Source organism: Marmota monax, unplaced genomic scaffold (genome assembly GCF_021218885.2).
Source record: "Marmota monax isolate L192 unplaced genomic scaffold, Marmota_monax_Labrador192_F-V1.1 WCK01_AAM20220418_F8-fsc00003, whole genome shotgun sequence".
NCBI lineage: Eukaryota > Metazoa > Chordata > Mammalia > Rodentia > Sciuridae > Marmota > Marmota monax.
In genome coordinates, this window is record NW_026694084.1 from 7390634 (window position 1) to 7413387 (window position 22754).

The 22754-nt window shown below is 34.2% G+C and overlaps 1 protein-coding gene across 2 annotated transcripts in view; it reads right to left on the minus strand.

The window, feature by feature from the left end:
- Stk3 (serine/threonine kinase 3) overlaps positions 1-22754 on the minus strand; it is a 370473-nt gene that overhangs the window by 169955 nt on the left and 177764 nt on the right. For both annotated transcript variants that reach the window (XM_058585630.1, XM_046464887.2), the window contains exons 7-8: positions 12260-12397; positions 8957-9082 (exon numbers count right to left, since the gene is read on the minus strand). In XM_058585630.1, coding sequence (XP_058441613.1) covers positions 8957-9082; positions 12260-12397 — 264 coding nt within the window. The remainder of the gene's footprint in view (positions 1-8956; positions 9083-12259; positions 12398-22754) is intronic.

The window sequence follows — 22754 nt, forward strand, 5'->3', positions numbered from 1 at the left end:
CATAGTTCTGGAATTTTCTCAAAATTTGGCTTTATAAAATTTTTCATGTGGGCTGGGGCTGTGGCTCAGTGGTGAAACCCGCCTCACATGTGTGAGGTACTGGGTTTGGTCCTCAGTACCATATTTAAAAAAATAATAATAAATGAAGATATTGTGTCTAACTACAGCTTAAAAAAAAGGAAAGAAAAGAAAAAAAGAAAAATTTCATTGGTCCAACTTCAAATGTGTTCTGTGTTATAATAGCCCACTTACTGGATAAGGACTAATCCAGAGTCTGGACTAGACATAGCTACAATAAAATCTGCAAAAAAATACAGGTCCTCTGGGCTAAAAAGTAATGCAGATGCAAAACTTAGCAACACCATGCTGGAAAAAACCCTTTCATTTTTGAAATATTTATGAAAATTTTAAAAAATGAAATATAAACAAAATTAGGGAAAAAGGAATGAGGGAAAATGCATTGAAAACAAATAAAATAATAAAATATTCATCTAAAACCTTCTGCCATATCCTAAAAGAAACTCAATACCCAGTACCATAACAAAACAGGTATTAAACAAATGAATTCCCCAAACTTGAGCAAATTCAAAAAACAAAACAGCAAGTGTCATGGCCAAAGGTAATCAAGTTGAGTTGCAAATGGAAAGTTAAGAGGTCACAAAGCAACAATCTTGACTTCACAGATACAGATGTTAAGGCAAGCATAGTATCAATAAGATAGGGCTCATTATTCTAAAAACTGTTCTTATTCAGGGAATGGAAGGAGGGAACAGTCCAAGTCAGTACCTTACACTACACCACCTAGAGATAATATTTTATAAAAGAACTACAGATTTAAAAACAGATATTTACTTCTCTTCCTATCAACTATAAATTTGGTATAAGTTGCCTTAATTGCCCTGATTTCTTGCAATGTTCCCTTCCCTGCCTGAATCACTCTGATTTACAACTTGACAGAATAAACCAAAACTGGATAAACTATATTTTTCTTTGAATTTTGTTAATTTGTGAGTACTCAAAGAATTTTTCATCATTTAAATATATTTTTATGGATCTACTTATAAAGAGATCATATGAAATATCATCACATACAAGTTCAATATCTAAAAACTTAAAACACCTAAGAAATGACAAATGGCAAATACTTCCACTAAAATGAAAAAATAGAACACAAAGATTTATATCTATCCCTCTTTAGAAAAAAAAAAAAAGAACTCTCAAAACTAGAATGAAGACAGGGACTCTAAGGAGAAACCCATAAAGACAAGCAGCACAGGGGAATAGAGGGCAATAAACACAGGTTATCCAAAAATCTAGAAGCTAGGAAAAATTTCTTAAAGTTAGAAAGCAGATAAATATATAAATAGTAGATAACTCAATAGACCAAAATCACCTGAAACTTAGGGTTACAAGCAGAGAAGTCACATGAACTAAAAGCAAATTCAAGCCAAGAGCAGTGAACCTTAACATCTTTTGGAGCAAGATTTATTAGTCAACAAGTTCTGTTCTTCCATACATAACTTCCAGAAGGTAATTTTAGGCCTTCTCTCAAATATAATTGCTAAACATCTGAAGAAAGCCCTTAAAGTAAAAATTGGAGATCAAAGTAAATATAAAGGCAAGAAACACAAGGCAGGGAGCAAAAGAAAATTCAGAGTGATTATGACAATGTAATAACGGAGAGGAGGAGGAGGATATGTTGGAAATTAAACACTCCCCGTGGAAAAATTTTTAAAAAAATAGAAGATAAACTTGAGGAGACCTGCCAGAAAACACAAAGACAAAAATAACAGGGGCAGAAAAGGGGGCATGAAGAGCCAAGATCATTGAAAAATTAATCTGAGAGGTTCAACAACCAAATAAAAATTATCAAGAAAAAGAAAAAAATTACACCTAACTGACAGGTAATTCCAGGTTGAAAAAGCTAAAAGGTACTCCACATAATGATTTGAAAAAGAAGTACATACAGGCATATTATAAATAGAAAGAAGAATATTAAGATCCAAACATTCAAAGGATTAGGCATCTGTCCTTCCATCATCATTAGTGCTGCAGGGAAAGAGCCAGGTCTTCAAAATTGGAAGGGAACATTATTTCCAATCCAAAATTTTATACATAAATGAATCAAGGGTAAAGATAAAATAAAAACACATTCATATACTCAAGGTCTGAATAAAGTACTAGGAAATAATGGTACAACAAATACATAAGTAAAACAAGAAAGTCGAAGACAAAATCCAGACAGGAGAAGATCAATTACAGAGGAGGAAAAAAGGAAATTCTCACAATAATGTTGAAGGGAAACCTAAGGATAACAGCTGTACAGTGCCCCAAAAGAGCAATCAGTTCAGATTAGAGAAGGATAGAGAGCAAAAGAAGGAATGAGTCAAGAAAAAAGTATGATACTAATAAATCATCTGTACTTGGGTTTACACAAAAGAGTTCACAGCTCCTGCAGGGAGTTTGGGAATATACCACTTTAGAAAAAATTACTGCTAGATACATAGAAAACTAACAAGAATAGTAAAAGAAAATGATACAATTATACATGTAATCATAATATATTATAATATTTGTAAAAAGTATTTATATAGTCATAACTATATAAACAACAAGTAGGGTTTTTTCTAAAGTGTGACTTAATTACACAGAAAAAAAATGAGAAATAACAAGCTATCAATTCTATTAAAGGATTTCAATTTATGGCCAATAATTTCATCACATATATAAATATTTCCCTACTAAATCTAATTTACTTTTCAAGAAGTAAAGGAATGGAAATAAATAAATTTTGTTTATTTATTTAGTTATTTTTACAGTTTAAAGATACATTTTTTAAAATCCCCACTAATTCTTTCAAACACATTTGGCCACTTAAATTTGTTTTTTAAAGCCCGAAAAGAAATTTTGAGTCTATGTTCTGTTCATGCCTGATCAATTCAATGCCATTGTTTTAGTGGTTTTTAGATAGCAAAACAAACAGCAACAACAATTACCATCAAACAAAGCAGAAACTAAACAAAACAAAAACAAAAAAACTGGCCAAAATATTATTGTAATATCAGTAGTGTTAGTATAAGTAGTAGCATTAATAGAAACAAAAGCTAAATGTTGAATATACTATATGCAAAACACTGCTATGAGTGCTTAGATTATACATATAAAATCATTATATTCTCATAATTCTATTTATAGATGGTAAAAATGAACTAGAGAATTTTCCAAGGGCCTAAGAGTCACTTGGGAATGGAATAAGAAATAAAACACAATTACTCTTGTAAGGATTACAAGATGGTGGAATAGAGAAAGCTGCATCCCTGGCTGCTCCATGGGTTGAACCCAAGAAAGCAGATAGGTAGCTTATCAGCAAGGTGGGTGAAAAACATTGGTTGGGGGCGGGAGGGGGGGCTTTGCTGGGAATTAATACTGGACATTCAAAGCAGACTGGGGTTCAGTAGCATTTTCAGGCAGTAACTTTTCAAGTCTCAGTATTTTGAGGGTTGAGATTTTGATTAGTACATTCCAGTTTTGTTTTTCATTCTTTTATTTTTGTTTGCATTTTTTATTTTATACATTTTTTTCTCTAACTTATCTGTTCCCCTTGATTCTCTTTCTTCTGCTACCAGCCAAAATCTATTGTTCCCTTTTTCACTCTTCCTTTAATTTTTTATTTCTCTTTTCTCTCCTCCTCCCTCATAATCATCACATCATACATCTCTTCTGTTCTCTCCCTGTTCATCATTCAAAAATTTAAACCCTTCTGCATACTTACTGTTTCTACTATGGATAATAACTGATCACATAATTTCTGTTTATTGGGACAATTAACACTGTAGATTTCATAGCAAGAACTATTTGGTGTAGTGCTGTATATTGTTTGCATTAGTTGTTATTATCTGTCTCCCCCTAAAACATGAAGTACTAGGAACCTTCAGGAACACTATTAAGTCTACAGGGTAGAAACTCTACTGTCTCAGATCCATAATGCTGGATGGGTAGTCATGCAAATAACATAGAAAAGCAAGGGAACAAACTACCCCAAACAAACAAAAATACTTCAATTAACAGGATCCATTCACACCACAGAGGAACAAATATCAGAAAGAGTTTAGAAAGTTCATCATTAAACTGATCAGCAAGGTAAAGGATGATAATAAAGAGTGAAATCAGAGAGAAAATGCAGGAAGTGAAAGATGACTTTAATAAAGAGAAATTCTGAAACAAAATCAAGCAGAAATCCTCAAAATGAAATAATCAATAAACCAAATAAAAAATTCAACAGAAAGCATCATCAGCAGACTAGACCAGTTAGAATATAGTTTCAGGAAACAAATACAAAATATATAATCTTGAAAATAAAGTTGACTATGGAGAAAACATGTTTAGAGACCATGAACAGAACTTCAAAGAAATACAGGATAATCTGAAAACACACAATTTAAGATTTATCAAGACAGATAAAATACAAACCAAAAGAATGGGCAATCTTTCCAATAATATCTAAAATTTCTGAACCCAGAGAATTAAATGGAAAATCAAATACAGGAAGTTTAGAGGGCCCCAAATATACAAAATTACATCAGACCCACACCAACGCATATAATTTTGAAAATGCAAAACATAAAGAATAAAGATAGCATTTTAAGGGCTACCAGAGAAAAATGTCAAATTACATTTAGAGAGAAACCAATCCAGATCTCAGCTGATTTCTCAATCCAGACCCTCAAAGCTAGGAGGTCTTATATTCCAAGCTCTGGAACAAAATGGATGCTAACCAAGAATACCATAACCAGCAAAATTAAGCTTCAGATTTGAGGATCAAATAAAAACCTTCCATGATAAACAAAAGTTAGAAGAATTCACAACCAGAAAGCCTGCACTACAGAACATTCTCAGCAAAATATTTCATGAAGATGAAAAGAAAAATAAAAGAGAAAATCAGCAAAGGGAAGAACTAAAGGAATAATCAATCAAAGAAGAAACTAATTCTAATTAAAACCAGGAACAAACCAAAATAATGAGAATAAAAATCATACCTCAATAATAACTTTGAAAGTAAATGGCCTAAACTCAACAATCAAAAGACACAGACTGGCAGATTAGATTAAAAAACAAGACCCAGCAGTAGGCTATCTCCAAGAGACTTGCCTCATAGGCAAAGACATCCACAGACTGAAGGTAAAAGAATGGGAAAAAAATATCATTCATATGAATCTTGTAAACAAGCAGGGGTTTCTATCCTCATATCAGATAAAGTGGACTTCAAACCAAAGTTAATCAGAAGAGGTAAAGAAGGCTATTTCATACTGCTGTTGTACAACAAGAAATAGCAATCATAAATATTTAGGCCCCAAACAATGGAAAGTCTACATACATCAAACAAACCCTTCTCAATTTCAAGAATCAAATAGACCACAATACAATAATACTAGGTGATTTTAACGAGAGAGAGAGAGAGAGAGAGAGAGAGAGAGAGAGAAAGAGAGAGAGAAAGTTCAATCAAGTTATTTCAATCAATGAAGGAACAGAAACTTCTCAGAAGAAATATGAAAATTTAACAAATACATGAAAAAATATTCAACAGAGAAATGAAAATTAAAACTACACTGAGATTCCATCTAATTCCAATCAGAATAGCAATTATCAAGAATATAAGTAACAATAAATAGTAGCAATAATGTGGGGGGAAAGGTATACTCATACTTTGATGCAACGTAAATTGCAAATTGGTGCAACGATTCCACAAAGCAGTATGGAAATTCCTCAGAAAACTTGGAATGGAGTCACCATTTGACCCAGCTCTCCCACTCCTCAGTTTATACCCAAAGGACTTAAAATCAGCATAGTTAAACTATGGAACCAACCTAGGTGCCCTTCAACATATGAATGAATAAAGAAAATGTGGTATATATACACCATGGACTATTATTTAGCCATAAAAAGAATGACTTTATGACTTTTGCCAGTAAATGGATGGATCTTGAGACTATCATGCTGAGTGAAATAAGCCAATCTCAAAGAACCAAAGGCCAAATGTTCTCTGTGATACGCAGATGCTAACACACAATGGGGAGGGGACTGAAGTTCTTTGGATTAGACAAAGGGGAATAAAGGAAAGGAAGGGGGGATAGGGGATAGGAAAGAGAGGAGAATGAATCAGACATAACTTTCCTATGTTCATATATGAATAAGCCACCAAGGAAACTCCACATCATGCAAAACCGCAAGAATGGGATCCCAATTAGAATAAGTTATACTCAATGTATGTATCATATGTCAAAATACACTCTACTGTTATACATATCTTTAAAAAAACAAACAAAAAAAGAAAAAAACTGAATAAGCACAATCTGTCTTGTTCTTGTATCACTCTATTTCTCATTTAACCAGCTAGGTACATGAAAGGTTTCTGGAATGACTTGGGCTGATTCTGGTACTGTTCTGTTTATTATCCAGTTAAGAAGGTTCTTGAAAAGCAGAGTGACTTAAAGCTTTCTATTCAATAAGAATAGTGGGAAGAGGGAAGGTTCTGAAAAATGCTTACCTACAGGCTGTAACATCAGCTGAAGGGGATTGGGGATGGCTTCCAAAGCACCCTGGTATTCCTCCCCACATCTGTGCTGAGAACTACTGCTTCAATGAATCAGATTTGAAAGGGATATGTCATTCTTGAGACATTAAAGACCACAGTCTAAAAGCTTAAGAGTTCAGACTATTAAAAAGTCACCAGAAACTCTCCATTTCTTATCCAAAGGTAGAAGTTCTAAGACATAGTATAAGGACAATTAATACGAAAACTGCTTTGAGTCATTACTAAGTTAACACTTTCTTTAGATAAAAGAGGAAATAAAGAGCATGGAAGTGAAAAGATCTCATGTAAGCCTAAAATGAAGAAGTACCCCCAAAGGCATGTGGGTGTAGAACATATGCCTAGAATTTATGAAGCCCTGGGTTCCATCACCAGCACTGCAAAAGAAAAAGGGAAAAAAAAGGTACCCCATCTTTTGTTTATTATTTCACTTAATGTAAAATTCTGTATTCATTCAATTCCTTCAGTTAACATTATGATTCATATGGTAAATATCTGAGCTCCAATGGCAAAGCAAGTTTTGTAAATTCCGAATCAGTCTTTTCATTTACTTTGAAAACTAGTGCTTGTCAATGATGCAATCTATGCTTAATCTTACAAATTCAATTTAACACTAACCATTTCACTTTTAAATAATCATAAAATGTACCATGTTGGAATGTTTGCCTCATATTTTGCAGGCATTAACTCCTTCACTGTGTACATATTTAAACTCATTTAAAAGCTTGTATAGCATATCAATAAGCCATACTGGCAAACTCTGAATTCTTAAAAATCATCAACTCATTAGTTAGTTTAAATATTACATGAGAATAAATAGTGCTTGAAGTATAATTAATAAATTACCAAATGTCTTGCTTACATCTTGAATTTACAGGTAATTATCATACCGAAACAAGAAAATGTTCTATATGCCTACGACCCTTATACATAACCTAAATCAATGTTTGTGTTGATTTGTTCAAAAACAAGTATAATTATTGTAAAAATATCTGACTTTTATGGGAAAAGTATCACTTTAATGACAATCATTGGACTTCCCATGGACATCAAGAGATGCATAGTTCTTAGCAATTAGCTGTTTTACTTTAAAACTGTATATGTAATCCTATTTAGACTGATTTGCAAAAAAAATCCCAAAGGAATGAATTGTATAAACTCTATGTGTAAAATTTTGAGACTTTAAGGTGGATAAACATTTCTGAGAAAATACTGATTTTAAATTTTGCCAAAAATGAATGGCAATACAGGATATACTTTTTACTATGGGTAAAGTACTTCAGATCCATCCTGCATATCTCCTTGTTCTTACAAATATTTGTATGTGTATGTGTTTACACACACATACACACACACACATTTTATATTCAGGGCAACAATTATGAAAGCTAGTGCCTGAGAACATAATCTTTGTAAAGTAAAGCATGTGAATATTGCTCAATGTGTGGTTCTGCCAAGACTTTTAATTATTTTCTTATAATTTTAAAAAGAATAAATGTAACAGTTTCACTCAGAACCACTAACCCTACTCCAGGGAATAAATGCTTATTTAAAGGAAAAAAAGGGGGGGGGGTCATAAAAACATGATACTATTTTAAAATCTGTCCATCTCATGTCCACAGTCTCATCCTCAAAAGAAAGAACCTAATTCCTCTCACCTTGAATATAGGCATTTAATACACCAAATCTACTCAACATCATAACTTGTGCTCAGAACACTTACTTTAGCCCGCACATAAATGAAATCCCATAACTGGTGAGGTTACAATAAAGTACTGAATATCTCAGGTAATTTAATGAACACTGGAGTGAAAGTGAGAAACAGAATGGTTGTATTGGTATATTTTCACATCACTGTTAAGTTGAAAAATCAGTAAACTGAACCATCATTAGTTGGGCAGCACTATATGCACCCTGAAAATCAAACTGCTGAATCTGTTTATCTTTCTAGAAAACCACCAAATTCTTCTCCTCAAGGGCTTCACCACTTCATATTTACCAGTGAACAAATGCTCCAATTTCTCCACATAGTTACCAAATCTTGTTAGTTTCACAGCAGGGCTGATGACGAGGAAAAAGACACTTCCAGAAGATATGACACAAAACTGTCCAAATTTGAGACAACTTTGTTCAGATACTGTATATTGCTACTATATCAACTTTACATCTCACTAATTATTAACTTTAAGACAAAAGAAAAGGATAGCAAACATTTAATACAAAAAATATTTCTTAAGATTTAATGAAGAAATATATCTCACTTGTGTAATAAAATGGTAAACTCTATTAATATATCTTAAGAAACAACATTATTAAAAAATGACCCGGAAGATTTTTAAAAATCAATTTTTGCAGATAATTACGAACCGAATTTTCTTCTTCCTCTTCTAATTCTCGCTGCTGTTCTTCATGTCTTTTAGCTTTGATTTCCATAGCTTCTGTGATCAGATCTCTTAATATGGATACAGGTTTTGCATTCTTGATAAAATGATGCTAGAAAAGTAAAAATTAATGATACAAATTCAAAAATTTTTTCATATTTTTACTAACAAATAGTAAAACAACAATAAATGTTAACCATGATTATAGACTTCGGTGAGGTGATTATTCTTCATCTACAAGTGTGTTAACCAAGAAAGAATATTTTGGCTGCTTTAGAGAAAAAGAGATTTAGGGTACTTGTTTTTAAAAATGATGTTAGCACACATACAAAAATATATCCCTGTCAATACAACTACACTATCCTTAGACATAATTGTGCAAAGAAAGTATACATTAGGTTGTAAAAATAATATTTTTTTAAGATCAGTGATTATATTACATATATAATAAGCTTATTTTGGTATGGAGTTACAAAATCTAGTTAATCTTATTGATAAGCTGATAGCCAAAAATCAGTGGTCAAAGAAAGGCAACTTATTTATTACTACTTTCTCAGAGTCTTTATTTTATTTGGTGTTGAATAATTTAACCCATTTCCAATGAAAACAGAAAAATACTTTTCAAAAAAAATAAGAATGCTCCAATAAGATGGTGGTGTTCTTCAATATCTTTTAAACTTTATTATCTAACCCTCTTTGTTGGTCAGTATTGTTTATAGCAGTTACATAGAGAAAGGATGAGTACAAATGAACTGGACATAGGGAGATTTTGAATTTAGGAGCATTGAGCTCCACAGACAAACATATACTGTAGTGAATTCACAGTAAACTGCACAAAGGTAAGGTTGCAGTAGGTTGGATAAACCAGATATGTATGTTAGCATCTCTTACAATCTAATGTATACTTTCTTTACACAATTATATCTTTAAGGTTAATGTATGTACTTGTATTGACAGGGTCATATTTTTGTGTGTGTGTGCTTACATCATTTTTAAAAACAAGTACTCGCAAACTCTTTTTTTTTTTTTTTTTTTGCCATTCATGACTTAAGCACATGTTCTACCACTAAACTATATCCCCAGCCCCTCATTTATACATTTTTAAGTTTTGTGTATTAAAATCTCCTTTATCTTTCATTTTATGGCATTGAATTGGATATATAAATATTCTCCAAAATTACCCTATAGTTCTTTCCTATTCCCATTTTGCTTAAATTAAACATTTAATTCCTTAACTAGCTGGAATTTATTTTGCTGTTTCTGTGATAAGACTCTAGTTTAATATCTCCCCCTGCCCCATATCCCCCCCAAAAAAGTGGTGGCAGTTAACTCAGTTTGGGTTTAATTATTTTTTTCCCTTACTGATTAGAAATGCTTTCTTCATAATATGTCAGTTTCCTTCATATTACATTCCATTTCTAGGCATTCTATTCTGATTTGTTCTTTCTATTCTCATACTGGAACCATATACTTTTCTAGGTATTTAACAAAAAATGTAGCTTTTGTTTTTTATGTATAAAGTATAATTTATCTGTTCAGTCATTCATACTATTCAGATGATTTATATGTTCATTTTTTGCCTATTTTTTGTGTATTTTTCCAATCACTCCTCTTCAATTATTTCTAATTCATTGGCAGTTATTTAGGCTGTTTCCAATCTTTTGCTACTACAATGTGCTATGACTATTTTTACACATATATCATTTCACAGATGGTTGAATTTTTCTGTAGAATAATTTTCTAGAAGTGTAATTTCTAAGATAAGGAATATAATTTCTTAATAAATATTCCTAAATGAGCTTCCATATAGATGTGAAAATAAGTTAACTTTTCACAACAATTAACATTATATTTATATATTTCACATACTCCTCAACCTTTTTTTTTTTTTTAATGAAACCTGGGCTGGGCAGTAGTTCACACCTGTAAGTCTACCAGCTCTGGAGGCTGAGGCAGGAGGATTGCAAATTCAAGGCCAGCCTCAGCAACTCTGCAAGATCCTGTCTCAAAAATTTTAAAAATAAAATTAAAAGGGCTGGGGATATAGCTTAGTGGTAAAGCACCCCCAGAAAAGAGGGGAGAGGAGGGGAGGGGAGGAGGGGAGAAAGAAAGGAAGGAGAGGGAGGGAGGGAGGGAGGGGAAAGGAACTGAACTGAACAGAACAGACCTTTGGGAACTGGGGATGCAGCCCAGTGGCACAGCACTTTCCTAGCATGTGCAAGGTCCTGGTTTCAATCCCCATAGTCACCAATTTAAAAAAAAAAAGAAAGAAAGAAAGAGGAACCTTTGAGAAGTCACTTTCTATAAGAAAAATGATTTGAATTATTTTGTCACCTAACAATAAGAAAGATTTTGCAAATATCAAATTTGTTAATGTGAAACACATTTATTAGTTGCATTCTCAGGCAATTTTTTTGGAAAAAGAAAGGTTCACAAATAAATATTGTAGGGGCTGGGGTTGTGGCTCAGCAGTAGAGTGTTTGCCTAGCATGTGCGAGGCCCTGGGTTCGATCCTCAGCAGCACATACAAATAAATAAAATAAAGGCATTGTGTCCAACTGAAACTGAAAAATAAATATTTTAAAAATATACATATTGTAATTAATAAATTACTTCATTTTGCATTGAATTTTAAGGCAGATTTTAAAAACAAACAAAAAACCTCCTAACATTTTGGATACAAAGTCTATTAAAGCCAAGTTAATAAAACTTTTCATTTAGGTGCTCTTAGGTGTTAACTAACATTACAGCATGTAATTTTTTCAAGGTGTTCAGGAATCCTGTATTTATATGTCTTATAATGGAAAAACAAGTCAATGAAGAAATGCTGAGCCAAGGAACATAAGGAAAAGCAATGAGAAATCAGTATAGAGATAAGAACTCATTTCTGAAAAGAGAATCTTATGGAAATTTTGATTTAAAACAGCTTTAAGAGAAAAAGAGACAGGGCTGGGGCTACAGCTCAGTGGCAAAGCGCTTGCCTTGCATGTGGGAGGCACTGGGTTCGATCCTCAGCACCACATAAAAAATACACAAATAAAAAGCATGCTGTCCATCTACAACTACAAAAAAATATTTTAAAAAAAAAGAAAGAAAAGACAGATACAAAAAGGGAATAGGCAGAAAACAAAGAGAATTTATAGCAGAATGGGGTATGTATGTCTTATCACTCCATATTTCCTAGGGAGGTTTAATTTTTGGAAAAAAAGTTGTGAAACTCAGAGCATTTCTGGCCAATGTCAAAAGCTAAAAGGTATGAACAAAATATTCTTCCTTTACAAGCACTGACCTGTAATAGTTGTGTTGCAGTAGCTCTCTGTTCAGGATTCTTCACTAAGCACTTTTTAACAAAATCGGTAAAATCATCAGACCAGAGTTCGGGCTTCCTGAATGTTGGTGGTGGATTTGTGGGAATCATAAAAATAGCCTAGTACAAATGAAGCATCCAGAAGACATAATTAGAATCACAATAGTACAACCAGATAAACAAATCTCTTTATCTTTTATCAGACTTTCAATATCAAAAACAATTTTAGCTGTTCTAGGATTTCAGTAAGATTTCAATAAAGTAAGTAAGCCCATCTGCTACTAATGTAATCATTTCCCATTAATTTCCTCTGTTTGAACTGTATCTCATTGAGTGCATCATCTTTATTTTATTTATTATGTTTTTATCACTCTCCAAAGCTCTTTCATTTCAGACCCTTTTACCAAAGACATTCCTAGACACTATATATACATTCAAATTTGGTACTACATTCCAGATTTACTTCCCATTTCAATTTTATATAAATATCCCCACTCAAAAGGCTAGTAGTTGTTCAATTTACATCTGCAATCCAAAATATTTAAGTATAAATGAAATTACTGCTGTGATTTGAAGTAATGTTTGATAAAGCCAAGATTTTATTTTTCTTGTTAAATGAGTCATGATCCCAAATGAAAATGTTTCCAAGGAAATATACTACTTTATTAGTAATGATTTAATACTAATAATTTAAAAGTAATGACAATAGATTCAGATAGTTCAAAATTCAAAAGCTATAAAAAGCCTCCATCCCATCCCTGTCTTCCCAGTTGTCCAGTCACCCTTTTGCAACCAAGAGAATTAATCCCTAATGTTCAATTAATCACTAATACTCTTAGGAAATCATTGAATGCAATGAATTAGTTTCTCTTCTTGGCATCTGAAATAGTTCCTAATAAAATACTATCACTAAAACGTAATTTTCCTTGAAAAGATATAGAAACAATAAAGTGAAACAAATGTATCAAACATTCAATATATATTATCATCTGTATTTCCACATAATATAAAAATGACATGCAGCCAACACAGCTATGATAAAAAATTTACAAAGTGAATTAGCACATGTTATAATTTTTATAACTGTAGCTTGATGTATAAATTTATACAATTACATAATCAACACAATTGGTGAAAAAAATATTCTTTAGGCAATTTCAATCTAGATAAGCATGTGTAGCCTACAACTATGGGCCTCTCAAAGACAGATCCAGGGATGTAGTATCCCCAAATCTGTCTGTCTAGGCTTTAGAATTCTTTGACTTTCCAGAAGGTGTCTGTCTCTGGAGTCTTGCTTTTTCTACCCGGCTTTTGGTGGTCCTCTCTTTCATGTGCAAACTAATTTAATGTACGTTAATCCATGCCCATTCTCCTTAATGCATTAAGAAGGTGGAAGTAGTAATACTATAAGTTACTATAACACCTAGAAACGATCAGCTTCAGAGGCCCACGCCTGTAATTCCAGCAGTTCGGGAGATTGAAGCAGGAAGATCACAAGTTCAAAGCTAGCCTTAGCAACTTAGTGAGGTCCTAAGCAACACAGTAGAACCCTGTCTTTTTTTTTTTTTTGGCTTTGTTTTATTTATTTATTTATTTTTTATTGGTTGTTCAAAACATTGTGGATGTGTAACCGATGTGATTCTGCAATCTGTATTTGGGGTAAAATTGGGAGTTCATAACCAACTTGAATCTAATGTATGAAATATGATATGTCAAGAGCTTTGAGAACCCTGTCTTTAAATAAAATATTTGAAAAGGGCTCAGGATGTGGCTCAGTGGTTAAGCACCCCTGGGTTTGAAAGAAAAAGAAAAGAAACCAACATTTTTTATCATTAAAAGAAACTAATCAGGGGACATGGGGGCAGGAAAGATGGTGGAATGAGATGGACATCATTACCCTCGGTACATGTACAACTGCAATATGGTGCAACACTACATCATGTACAACCAGAGAAATGAAAAGTTGTGCTGTAATTGTGTACAATAATCAAAATGCATTCTGCTGTCATATATACCTAATTGAAATAAATTAATTAATATCCATGGCTATATTTAAAACTTCTGTTCACATATGGAAAAAAACACCAAAGCTATAAAGATAATATATTATAGGAATATCAATTTTAATGTATTCCTAACGTAATATAAAGCTGTTCTATTCTCTACTAAATTTTTATTAGCTGACTAAAAACCACTTAAGTATTTCCATAGTAAAGGATATATAACATGTATTTAGTTCAATCCTTTCATTTTTACATTAAAAACATCTAAAGCCCAGAGAGGTTAATTAACTAAAAAACAAATTTTCAGACATACAAAAGGGCAGTCACTTAAAAGATTAAAAACATACTCCATTGCTTCTACTTCTGTGTCTCAAGTAGCAAGATGGTAAAGTACAAAGCAAAAATGGTTAATAAATCTTAACAAACACCTAATTAAAAGATAAGAGCTGATAAATGGTACTACTATTGTCAATATATAGACCTGCTGCGTCTTTCCTTTTATTTTCAAGCAGAGAAGAAAGCATAAGCAAATTTTGAGGTTTTAAAATAAGGCAATAACAAGAAAGATTACAACTTTCACCACAAATACAACTGATAGTTAATTCAAAACTGATAAAGTCAAAGATAATCTGATCAAATATAAATGAGGGAAAGACCATTCAGTGGGAAAAAAGACAGTCTTTTCAACAAATGATGTCAGGAAGACTGGATATGCAAAAAAAAAAAAATCATTTGGACACTAATAACATTTACAAAAACTATCTCAAAATGATCAAAAACTTTAAGAGCTAAAACTATAAAAGTCTTAGTAGAATATACAGTGGTAAAAGCTCCATTGCACTGAATCTGGCAGTGATTTTAGGAATAAAATGACAAAGGCGAAGAAGGGAGAAGGAAGAAAGGGGAAAAGGGAGAAGGAGGGTGAGGAGAAGGAAGGGGACTGGAGAGAAAGAAAAATAAAAGAATGAAAAAACCAATCAAATGCTGTCAAGAATATGTAGCAATGAACCCTTACTGTTGGAAATGTAAACTGGTAGTCGACTATGTGTGGTGATTCAAAAAAATTAAACACAGAGTTATCATATAACCCAACAATTCTACTTTGTTATATACACCCAAAAAATTAAAAGTAGAGAGTAGAATAAACATTTGTACACTCATGTTTATAGTAACATTATTCACAATAGCCAAATATTAACAATAAATCCATGTGTCCATTGACAGATATATGGATTTTTAAAAAATGTGGTCTATAAATAAGATGGAATATTACTCGGCCTTTAAAAGGAAGGAAATTTTGAGACATACTACAATACAGATGAATCTTGAAGACATTATGCTTTGTCAAATAAGGCAGTAGAAAAAGAACAACTATTTTATGATTCCTCTTATACTAAATGCATGAAGACAGAGTAGATTAATGGTTGCAAGGGACTCGGAAAAAGACAAAACAAGGAATCACAGTTCACTGGGCATGGAGTTTCTGCTGGTCAAAAGGAAAAAGCTCCAGAGACCAATGTGGTGGCTGTTATACAGTAACATGAACATACTTTATTCCATGAATTATATAACTTTATTCAAGGAATAGTGCAATAATAGAAGAAGTGATAAAAGATATAAAGGAGTCATCCCCTTTAGAAGAAATATCATAAGAAAAAAGAATAGAATATGGCTGCTGAGAGGAGTAGAGAATAAGCCAATTTAAAAGACTAGGGAAAGATTTGGAGAGTATGAAGGATATGGAATTCCACACTAAAAACAGTTTGAACTGCAAGAAGGTACATAACTGAAAGGATTTAGGGTGAAAGGGTGTGAGGAGGTCCTATGTTTATTTTTACTTTAAATGAGAGTATGTTTATGATTCACAATGTAAATTTTTATAAAATCTGGAAATAAACTAAATATGGAATATGAGTCAATTGGTGCTATATCTACAGGAATGAAAGAAGAGAAATGAGGCAGGAGACACTTCAAATAAGTACCAACAGTGCATGTCAACAATGTTCATTGGGAAAGGTGGAGAAAGGAAGAATGAAAGATTAATCCAGAATTCAAGAAATAAAAAAAAATTAGAAACCTTAATTGGAAGGCACATAGATTTTTCAACAATTCACTATATCATTTTTTGTTTGTTTTTCTTTGTCTGAGATGGGGGTGTTACTACCTCATCAAGGCTGGTCGCAAACTAGAGATCCTCCCACTTCAGGCACCCAGGTAGCTGAAGTGCACTTGGCTGTATCATTCTTTTGCATGACCTCAGAATGTACAGCCATTTTATCACTGGATTCTAACTTGGAAAATGATCCAAAGGACTTTCCATAGGCGTAGCAGTAAAGATTCAATACTGAAATCTATTGCTTCTAGGGTAGAATTTAATCTCCTTAACTGTGTATGTGCCATCCTTCAAAAAGGGAAAATTCTTTTACAGATGAGAACATTCTCTTACATCTTGTACATGTTACAACTATGAAAATCCAGCAAAAGTAGTGTATCCAGTATTAAAAAAAAGTAAGCATCAAACAAGTATTTATAAAGCCATTTTCTATGTGTTCAGAAGATGTGCTCATTTAGAAGCAGCAAACCTAGAAACCACAAGTCAAATAACACACAGTGAATTAATTTTTAGATGCTCACATTCCTACAAGACAAAACCCTGCTGGAATAAATGACTGATTTAAACCAGGATGCTTATTCAGCCTTTTGCCTGGGCCCAGTCTAGCCGGCTCAAACCATCTACCTGATGGTTCCCTTTAAGTATCTGACTTTGTAAGCCTCGCTACTACAGATTTTAAAATAGCATAATTCATATCTTTGACCCTACAGATCTCAAAGTCAACTTACAGAGAAAAAAAAGAACACATTATAAAACAAATAGCAATATAGTACCATTCCTTTAAATTTTATCTGTAAATAACTTAATTAATCTAAGACAGTTCCATAGATGTTAAAACCTGATAAGGCTTTGAGGTTGGACAAAATGGAGTTAACAGCAGCTGATGGAAAAGGCATGCAAATCCACCTGCTGCTTCAAGTTAGAAAATAAAAATAAATTTGAACTCTCAGTGCTGCAAAACAGTTCAAAGGATCTACATAAATCTCTATACAGACTGACCTCAAACTGTAGGTAAATGATACTAGATTGTCTTGATAAATGTTGTTCAACTGCACTTTTGTTACAAATTGGTAGATAATGACTCAGTGATTTATGTCCTTGAAGCTAATGCTCTCCTTTGAGCTTTGAGCCAATAAGTAGTGGTCTTATCTTAAGATAATCTTAACATATAAGGCTCACCTCAGCAGTAGCTATTAGAAACCCAAGGATAAAAAGCTTAACTCTAACTCTTATTTACCCAGTAGTATCATAAAGTGAACCTAAAATATCACATCCTACTCTCAAAGAAGCAAGAAAACTGAGCATACAGTTCAAACAAATAAGTTTTATGATCTACTAGAATGTCTCCAGGAAAACCACTATACTTTTTATTTCCATTTGTAATGTTAGAAAATCAGTAACAAACTACATGATTTCCTCACAGACATTGCCACTTAATTAATTTAACATAATCATGTATCACAGAAGATCCAAAACCCCTGCGGTAGAAAGTGTCTAGCCTTAGACTAACAATTCATTCCCTTGCCACCAATCAGATCACACAGACACACATTACAGCCATAAAATTTATCTTATCTCTAACACCATTTTGATTGAAGAATGTTAGTACAATAAATTACATGATTATCCTGTGTTTGTTTCTATACAATGTGTTGCTTAACTACATATTGAACCTCTGATTAAGTTTTAAAAAGAACTTCCCTGATCACAAGTAATTTTAAGAAGCCAAGAAACAGAGGGGCCTCTAATTATCTTCATGCTTGGAATTCCATGCCTTAGCCTCCAGGAGGACCCAGAAGATGTGGAAAGGGGTTCAACTGAGAAGTTACATTGCCTGAACTTTATAATCTCAGTGGAATGAGTCAACACTAATGTCTGAAGCTAAGGCAGCTGGATTTGGAGACGTACAGAAGCAGTGAGTATGCCAGAATAACAATATATGTCACTATTTAAGAACCTCAGGTATATGAGCCAAAGGTTATCTTCTGCAAATTAAGGGAAGAGGTACAGTTATATATAAATGAGAAAGCACTTTATAAACCTATAAAGACCTAAACAAAGTTGTTTCCTGACAGTAAACATAAAACATAGGTAGTAAGCTATTAAGTCAAATAAAAATTACTAATTTCTGAGAAGAGAATATAGTAAAAAATTTGGTTTTGGTTTTGTTGTTGTTGCTTTTGTTATTGTTGTTGTTTTGTTTTTGCTACTGGAAATTAAACCCAAGGCACTTTACCACTGAGTTACATCCCAGTCCTTTTTAATTTTTATTTTGAGACAGGGTCTTACTAAGCTGCTTACAGCCTCATTAAGTTGCTGAGACTGGCCTCAAACTTGGATCCTCCTGCCTCAGTCTCCTGAGATGCTGAGATAACAGGTATGCACCACAGCAACTGGCTCAGTAACAATAATTTTTAAAAACCACTACAAATGAAAGAGCAAACAGTACAACGCAACGAGGGCAACACTGGGTCTCAGTGAGAAAAATAGGCTTGGGTTCTAAATCATCCCCTGTGGCTTCAGTTGGTTTTCATATAAATGAGGATGTTGCAGCAGATGTTTATCTGGTTCCGCTTCAGACATAAAGGGCTCTAGCAGTCTATCTAGCATTCTAGAAGTAAAATTCTAGCTAGACAAATATTAAATTTCTACTTAGAAAAAAGATGGAGAGGGGGTGGGAATGTGATTCAGTGGTAAAGTGCTTGCCTAGCATGCATGAGGTGCCCAGATTTGATCCCAATATGAAGAAGGGGATGAGAGGAAAGGATAAAGACCTTCTAGATATTAATATAAAATGCAATCCTCAATTTTTATCATCACTCCCTTAAATGCAAATATAAAATATACAGAAATTCTGAAAAGACAACAGTAAAAGTCTAAAGTGAACCTTGTTCCTAGAGTGCAGTTTCTACAGTAAGCACAGTTTTTTTAAATATCAGGAGTAGGAATTCAGAACTCACTCCAGCTCTAGTTAAAGGAACTATTAATTTGTCCAATAAAGGCCAATCTGGAAAGCAAATTAAGGGAAAAGGTACAGCTGGTGCCCTCACTACTTGTAGATAATAGTTATCATACTGAAAAGTACAGTTATAGAACATTTTCATCATTGCAGAACATTCTCCTGGGCAGTCCTACCCTAGATCTAACTTCTTGGTTACAGGGAATAAAGGAAAAGCTAAAAGTTTTACATTAAGGCAAATCCAGATTATGGGAGATTCTACCAAAAAAAGGGTGTGTGTGTCTGATTTCTTCAAAAAGTCAATGTCACAAAGGGGCCCAGTGCAAGACAGACCTGAGTTCTACAGCTTAACTACCTTCTATTCCCACCTGACTGAAAATACCCTAGCACACATGTCAATGCTCCCAAAACCAAATGCCAGCTTTTTAAAAAAGCTACCTTTGTCTACAACTAGCCTATTGCAGTCTGCCGTCATACAGACAATCCCAAGGAAAATCCCTAAGTGCCATTTAGACAGGGAATTCTGGGATCTTGGGTATGCAGAGCATGATCTAGGAGGGAAAGCTACAGTCTCCGGCAGAGGGATGTAGCATGGCCTGAGAAAGTCAATGTCAAGAACTTATGGAGCATAACCTCTGAGCAAAAGCTTCAGACCACTAGATCTAGTAACTATAATTGACACTCTGTCCTCAAAATGGTCATTTGGCATTAAATTACCCTATGACTATAGTTTTAAAAAACGATTCATAAGCACCAAAGTGCAAAGACTGGATTATAGAATCAATTATATTTTATCAAATAATCAAAACAGCAAAGTGTGAAAAGGTAATACCAATTATAAACAACACATCACTCAATCTTCATCATATAAAAATTGCAAAACATTAAGTGGATGTTAACACTAAGATGTATAAATCCAAACTGATGCAAAAACTTGTTAAAGTTGGCGGCGGGCAACAAGGGTCAACACAGAGCTCAACAAACTGAATTACAAATAAGCAAGAAACTAATCCTAAGACAACAGGAGTGTCACTCAATAAATGTGACTCTAGTTTAAGCAAGTACAATGCCCAGTAAAAATCAAATTTAACAAAAACACTATTGATATAAAGAAGTCAGTGTAAATTAAGATTAAGAAAAAACTGAGGAAAAATTAAAAATGGAGGCCTAATTCTGTGTACCTCCATGACCTGGGATTCAAGTAGTGAGAATATTGTTTCTCTGGAAATTATCAGAGAACCCCCAAAAACTGCTCCCGTGCATGGCCACCTTGCCCGGGCAGGTCTCCAGGCCTCAGTGTCAGTGCAGACTCCGGGCCACTTGACCATACAGGACCACTGGCAGCCATGCTCAAGCACGACCACTGGCATCCCCACAGGAATTCCAGCTGTGCTCCCACGCAGGACACCCGGCTGCTGCCCACACACAGGACCATCGACCACCACTCCCACGAGGACCCCCATCTACCAATGTGGGGCTCCCTGAGTCACCTCCATTTGGGAACACTGCAACCACTGCCATAGTCCCCTATATGCTGTAGCCTGCACCTGTGGACACTGCACACCACATGAAACAGTGCTGCATCTCTGAACACACTGCCCAACAACACCACCCAGCCCACCGACCAGACACCCCATCATTGCTGAAAGCAGCCGCCTCCATTTTGGGACACATTTGTGGCCAACTTTAGTTGGGGCAACTCCCAGCTAGGAACATCTTCTGGGGCCTAGAAGCAATATCAAGGTACCCATAGTTCCCTAACTTCCCCTTCTCGCCCACAGCCACTAACCAGGCACAGTTCTTGTGGATACGCCACCCAACCATAGCTCGCAATACCTGATTCTGAACTGCCCCATACAAAACAGCTCTCCAGGGCAAGCATGCAACCCCTAGAGTACAGCGCACATGACCTCCAGAAAGAGAGGTACCTGATTGGGAAGAAGAAAGAGAGGGGGTGAGATACAGTTTGGAAACTAAATTAGAGACCAGGAATTGTGATGTCTACAGACAATATAAGGAGATAACATCAGGTGCCCCCATCACAAGAGTTGGCCCCAAAGGAGATCCTTGGGGTGCAGTCTCCCATCGGGGACCAGCAAGTGCTATACCTCTCCTCCAGGATCTCTACCTACAAGGCCAACCTTCCCACCTAATAACCTTCACCATCCTGTGAGTGGAGATACCAGCAAACAAACAACACCGTTTATTGGATGAGAAGGGAAGCAGGAAAGATACTGATCTCCAACAAAAGTAATCCTTGTATCTTCCTTTGAGATTTTGTTTTTTTTCTCTTTCCTCTCTCTCTCTCTTCTCCTGCCCTCACATCCCCAACATTTGTGAAACCGTGTACTTTTCAAGAATTAGACTTCTTAGGACTGGGATGGCTGAATAGTATATTACAGTTCTACTGAATACTCTTCATCCCCTATTTTTACATTTTTTTTCTTTTTCTTAATATTTGTTTGTTTTCTGTACTCTCTTTATTGTCTTCCCACTTAGTTGTCACCCCCAAATCACTTTCTCTTTCTTCTTCTATTAACCAACTTCTTTAGATTCTGCCTACACACTTCCTAAGATCTAATAACTAAGTATCCTCACCTCCTACCCCCTCAACATCTCATTCTACACCTCAGCCCGGGTTCTTTTGTCCACCATCAGAAACTATACACCCTTTAGCAAACCTACTGTTTATATTGTAGATAATAATTGAACCTGCCATTTCTATATATTATGACAAAACCATAAACATCTTAATATTAGCAGCTATTTGGTTTAGACTGTATGTTGTTTGTATTGGGATCTGTTAATATTGTTCTCCCCCTTAAAGAAGAGGTACTGGAACCCTGCAGGTACACTATAAGCCTATACCATAAACATTGTAACGCCTTGGATCCTCAGTGCTAGAAGGGCAGACAAAAGAACAACATGAAAAAACAAGGGAAGAAAGTGCCCCAAACAAACCAAGATAAACTATATTTTTAGAACCCATGCCCAACACAATAGAAGAAATGACAGAGAAGGAGTTCAGGATGAACATAATTAAAATGTTCTGTGAATTAAAGGATGATATAAAAGCAAATACAGGCAACAAAAGATCATTTTGATAAAGAGCTACATAAACAAATACAGGGAGGCAAAAAATCACTTCAATAAAGAGAGGTTCTAAAAAAAAATAAAACAACAAATCCTTGAAACGAAAGAAACAATAAACCAAATTAAAAACTCAATCGAAAGCACCACTAACACATTAGATCACTTGGAAGGCAGGACCTAAGACAAAGAAGACAAAATATATAATCTTGAAAAGAATGTTGACCACACAGTGAAGAAGGTAAGACACCATGAGCAGAACACTCAAGAATATGGGATAACATTAAAAAGACCAAATTTAAGAATTATTGG